Here is a 6,000-nt window from a genome sequence, read left to right on the forward strand (position 1 = left end):
GCGTAGTCGGCCTACGTCATCGCGTAAAAAGCGTCTCAGAGTCCAGCCTCCAAAATGATCCGAAATCAACAAATGGCCTCAAACATAGACTAGATATCTCGTTCGACGGAGCCGGACGTCCGCACATGGCGGCCATCTTGCTAGGGGGCAGCTCGCTCACCCATAACATTGTGTTGGTAGTGGTAAATAACCATAACTTGCTCAATTTGCAACCGATTTTTAAACGATCTAGTTTGTTATAAACGTCAGAGATGTAGTTATGACACTGCATTAAATAAGTGTATATACACATATTTATACATATGTACATGTTATTATTATATTTACTTTTATTTTTATATATACTGTTGCTGCCATTATTACTATATACTGCTATTAGATTGGCATAATTACTATCATATATAAATATATATTATGTTATATTATATACTATATATACTGTACAAATTTTATATACTGTCTAACAATAACATTACCATCATATCATCAGTACTATTACCATCATCTTACCACTGCACCTTATCTACCTATTTATCTTGTGTTTCTGTTTTTATTCTTTCTACCTCAATATTTTTTATTTTATTCTATTGTATTGTATTTTATTGTATTCAAATATACCGGCTGCTATGACGACTTAATTTTCCTTCGAAGATGAATAAAGTAATCTATCTATCTATCTATCTATCTATCTATCTATCTATCTATCTATCTATCTATCTATCTATCTATCTATCTATCTATCTATCTATCTATCTATCTATCTATCTATCTATCTATCTATCTATCTATCTATCTATCTATCTATAACACGTTTCGTTTTTTGTTCTGAGGTAAAACTCTTTCATTATTTCTTTAAGTTAACCATACATAAAGTATCAATTTTAAAGAAACATTTTTGTGAAAGAAATTTCCTTATTGACAATTTATATAAAGATACACATTTTCACATCATTTGATTATTGTTTTTTTTGTTGTTGTTTTAATCCCTAATAACAAAAATCATCGTCATTAGTTAAAAGACTAATGGTCGTTGTTTTAAACTCTTCTTCGACAAATACCTGATAAACAGGAAACATTTTCACACATCAGAGGTAGATCTCATCATAATAATAATAACTTTATCAAACTCTCAGTTTCAAAGCGGGCAGCTTAGTAAAAATCACAGGATGGAAAATCCTGAGCACAGCCAAAAATTAAGGAATCCCAAACATTAAAGACAATGTGTTTCACTTCCTCACTGTACTTTCATGTGAGACTAATACATTTACAATAATAACAGTGCAACTCCTCGTGTGACACAACAGGAAAGTCATGTTGACTCACACATATCTGTTCAGCTTTGAGAGGAGTCCAATATTTGTAGGTGCAGCCCACGGATCCTATCAGCTAATCCAACCTAAAAATAACCTGTGTGGGTTTGTCATGGGTGTGTGTGTCAGGCCTTTAACAAGTTACAGGTTGTGTGTTACTGTGTGTTGTGTGGTGACATGCACAAACAAGCCTCCCTCACATTTGATGTGGGTGTGTCCAATGAAACAAAGACACTGCAGAAATCACTCAGTCAAACTTCCCTTTAATAAATAAATACTACATTGGACAGCTGATGTCATGTTGTTCAACTCTGTTCTGTAACCGTGCCGGAAAGGTGCGACATTATTAAACAACACTAAAGTAAACTATAACATTAATATAGATTGCACTCATACCTTCTAAAGCTGGAAAAGATCAGATATTCAGTGAAAGATAGCTCTAACAAATTTTATATTACATACATTCTTCCACTCTCTCCAGCTTTAATACTTAATTATTACTTAATAGAATTTTATTATTATTGTTATTTTCATTGAATTGTGTAATGTATTGTTCGCATGACCACGTTCATGTGGTCCAAAAATTAAGAAAAACATCCTAGGAGGTAGACTGTACATCTTACTCTTAACCCATCGAGATGCACAGTGTTTTTATGGTGTCAATATCTCTATATATTGTTAATTGTTGTACAGAGATTATGTGATACTCAATGTCAATTTGACATTGATTCCTGTTCTACTGTGCCTTAATATTTAAAAAAAAAAAAAAGATTGCATTCATACTGTGGCTGATCAAAGCTCCAGTGTATTTCTCACATGACCTGTCACACATAATGTCACCTGTGAGTTCATAATCATCCACATTATGCATCAGTTGCAATAAGGGCTGCTCAATAAATCAATACCAATAAGTATTGATACAATGCTTACGAGTCTTTAAATTGTGAGGATTATCGATATCGGCTGATGTGACAATATTTATCTCGATGTAATCTTTCAGCCCTGATGGCACTTTGAACAGCAGTGGCTGAGTGAGAGCAACACACACACAGAGCCAGTCTGTGACATGAGGCAGCTACGTGGGACTCCTCTTCTCCTCCGGGGGTCGAGTCTGCCGGAACCCGGAGCAGCAGATGGAGTTTCCGGCCTGAGTCTCACAGCAGCGTCGCATCTCCCGGATCACGTCCTCACACATGCTCTCCACGTACTTGTTGGCTGCAGGAGGAGCAGAGGACAATGTGTCAACACATCATGGTTCATGACACTCAAGTGTCAACACTCCGCTCCATATACACTTACTTCACATCATATGTGATATGTGTTAATATAAACCATATTGATATTATATATCATTTTATACAATAATATTGTCTTTTGCACACTCTGTCTACATATTCTTACACTCATAGTATATTATATTATCTATTGTATAGTCAAATACTTATATTTATACCTCTACTATATCATATATTATATCATACTCTCTGTATATTCTTTGTATATATAAGTCTAAATACACATATTTATACATGTGTACATGTTATAATTATTATTATTATAATACTATTATTTAGGGCTGGGCAAGTTAACTCGTTTTAATCGAGTTAACTCAAGTGATGAGTTAACTCGATTGTTTATCCGCTAATTATTTTCTTTTTTCCTGTTCTGCAGCAGTCAGCAACAGACTTTCACAAAATAAAAGCCTGACTTTCACAATAAAACAATAAATAATCAAACCTGAGTTAATGCGAGATAAAATAATTAATCGAGTTAACTCATCACTTGAGTTAACTCGATTGAAACGAGTTAACTTGCCCAGCCCTACTATTATTATTATATATACTGTTGTTGCCATTATTACTATATACTGCTATTATATTGGTATAATTACTATCATATATAAATATATTATGTTATATTATATACTATATATACTGTAGTATTTTTATATACTGTCTAACAATAACATTACCATCAAATCATCAGTACTATTACCATCATCTTGCCACTGCACCTTATCTACCTATTTATCTTGTGTTTCTGTTTTTATTCTTTCTACCTCAATATTTTATTCTATTGTATTGTATTTTATTGTATTCAAATATACCGGCTGCTATGACGACTTAATTTCCCTTCGGGGATGAATAAAGTAATCTATCTATTTATCTATCTAAGTGTGTGTGTGTGTGTGTGTGTGTGTGTGTGTGTGTGTGTGTGTGTGTGTGTGTGTGTGTGTGTGTGTGTGTGTGTGTGTGTGTGTGTGTGTGTGTGTACCTTGTAAACACTTTTGAATCTCACATGCTTGCTTTTGACACGGATCTTTCTGCGGCATGTCTGAAAGAAAACACACCTTTTTTAGAAATCTTTGCACCGGTGATACACAACGGACACACACGGACACACACTGAGCTAAAGACTCACTCACCCCCACCTCTGTCCCTTCAGGGGACTTAGTTATAAAGTTAAAACGCAGCCAGGTTCTGGATGATTAAAGGTCGCTAAGCTAACGTTAGCCGCTCACCGTACTTCCTGCCGGGAGGTGACGTTGTAATCATGTGACACGTCATTAGCCAATGATGTCATGTCTATAGGAAGTGCAACAGCGACATCTGGTGGTTTATAGATAGAGAGTCACCCTACAGGATCCTTGTGGAAACAAATTGTAACCTTACTTACTGTTCACATTTTTTAAAATACAAGTTTAATATTATTATTCGTAGTCATTTCTGTTGCATATCAAGTTGTGTAATATTATCTTAGGAATTGTATTATATTGTTATTATTTCATTATAAAATATAATTATTATATATATATATTATGTTGTATACCATAAATATTTTATATAGTTGTAATTGGGATACATGTAAAGGTATTATTAGTGCAGTGTTGGTGATATTTAAAAATGGCATTGATTTAGTTGGTTGATGAGCAAAATATTTATGGTTTTTGATCCAAATCATTCATATGTTTATTTCATTCTAAGGAACAATTCTGCTTTACTATGGAAACGCCGTGTATGTTTATTTGTTTTATCATTTTAAGCCATACAATTCAGCAACAGTAAGCAGCAAAATACTTCTTTTATAATGTCCACAGTGCTGCTAATAAATGAAAATTAAATAATGTGATTTTTTATTTAAAGTTTATTCATAAAGATAAGCAAATTAAGAAACAGTTCTTATTTACAGTACATATCTTTAACATTAAGTATTAAAGTTGCAGTATTTCATTTACAAGCATACATTAACAATAATGTAGTCATAAGAGCTATATTATGTGTTGCTAATGTTTAGTGGTACATGATAATGCTATTATTGGGCAAATATGTGAAGCAAAAATATACATTAGATACAGGATATCACATGAAGAGCATTAAGAGTAGACTGAAGATGAAAATACATTCATGTTAAAATACTGAAATAGTAAATGGGGAATATAGTATATTCTGGTCTTTTTCTTTATGAGATCTGATTCTGGATGAGGGCAAGATCGTCATAAATATCTTTTGAGTTATATAAACGCATTGTCATTCCTGTCTCCAAAGCAGCAACAGTCAAATCCCCTTGTATGTCCAATGAGGTTCTGCGATCCCATCTGAAGATCACTCGTTTCAAACGCCTGAGTGAAAGGAAAAGAACATGCAGGTTAGGACTCAGAGAGCAGAGACGACTTACACACAAGTTCTCATCAGAGTTCCCCTCTGACCTTTGGTCTTGGCCTTGACAAGGAACTGCTTGCTCTTCTTGTCCAGTGCATTGGAGGCGGTGCAGACGTAGGTCCCCGGGATCAGTGAGGAAAAGGTAAGAACCGCCTCATCCTCCATCCTCTCCTGCGTAGGATGGGAGGACTGCCAGCTGTACACCGGGGGGGGATTCCCTGTGGCAGTGCAGTTTAAGGAGATTTCAGCGCCCAATGAGAGCTCCAGCACTTCTGGTTCAGGACTGAGGAACGCTGGGGGAACTAGAGAGGAGATCACAGGGATTAGATTCACTTGTTCAACATATAAAAAGTATTTTTAAGATTGGGGGAAGGCATCGGGACTCACAGTACACCGAGGCATTGAGCGGCTCGGAGGCCACAGCAGGAGGTGGTTGTGGTCCCTCTGGTCCCAGCTCCAGCTCTGCCACACACCTGTACTGCACTCCGTTCTCGGCTCTGGTCGGCGTGACGACGAGGATGGAGGACACTTGGACGGGCGAGGAGGACGTGAGGTCAGCGAAGGAGTGGTTATAAACCTCACTCTGCCCTTTGTACCACCTCAGGTTCAGATACTGAACAGGAGCAACATTCTGAACCTCGCAGAGCAGCTGGTACTCCCTCCCCTCCACCATGGGGCCCGTGTGGTTCACAGGCCGGATGGAAACACGATCCGGGGTTTCTGTACGAAGGATAACACAGAGTTCAGGGCGGTCACACAGGTTTGTATGAGTCGACCACCAGCTAGATGACATCACATCACTCCAATCCTGGCTTCTCTACGTTGGCTTCTTTTGGTATATGTTATATGTTATATGTTATATGTTATATGTTATATGATTTTTATTTTGTAAAGCCCTTGCCTTCCAGGTCAAAAGATCACAGGTCCCACTTACTACGTACTTACTACCTATATATTCATATTTTTTTGTTTTAATTTAATATTCCCCACTCCACCCGGTAAACATCTGCTTCATTTTAATATTTTTCTGC

General features: G+C 36.4%; 1 protein-coding gene across 3 annotated transcripts; it reads right to left on the reverse strand.

Moving 5' to 3' along the window:
• Positions 1-1,557: 1,557 nt before the first annotated feature.
• cmc4 (C-x(9)-C motif containing 4 homolog (S. cerevisiae)) lies at positions 1,558-3,841 on the reverse strand. 3 transcript variants are annotated; one of them, XM_061090219.1, is made up of 3 exons: positions 3,742-3,841; positions 3,585-3,644; positions 1,558-2,525 (listed from the first exon to the last, which is right to left on the reverse strand). In XM_061090219.1, the coding sequence occupies exons 2-3, from the start codon at positions 3,640-3,642 to the stop codon at positions 2,386-2,388; spliced, it is 198 nt and encodes a 65-aa protein (XP_060946202.1). In that variant the 5' UTR covers positions 3,643-3,644; positions 3,742-3,841; the 3' UTR covers positions 1,558-2,385. The 3 variants fall into 3 exon arrangements, with proteins under 3 accessions (XP_060946202.1, XP_060946201.1, XP_060946203.1); XM_061090218.1 differs by having other exon boundaries at positions 3,736-3,841; XM_061090220.1 differs by having other exon boundaries at positions 3,732-3,841.
• Between the last annotated feature and the right edge of the window lie 2,159 nt (positions 3,842-6,000).

Source organism: Limanda limanda, chromosome 17 (genome assembly GCF_963576545.1).
Source record: "Limanda limanda chromosome 17, fLimLim1.1, whole genome shotgun sequence".
NCBI lineage: Eukaryota > Metazoa > Chordata > Actinopteri > Pleuronectiformes > Pleuronectidae > Limanda > Limanda limanda.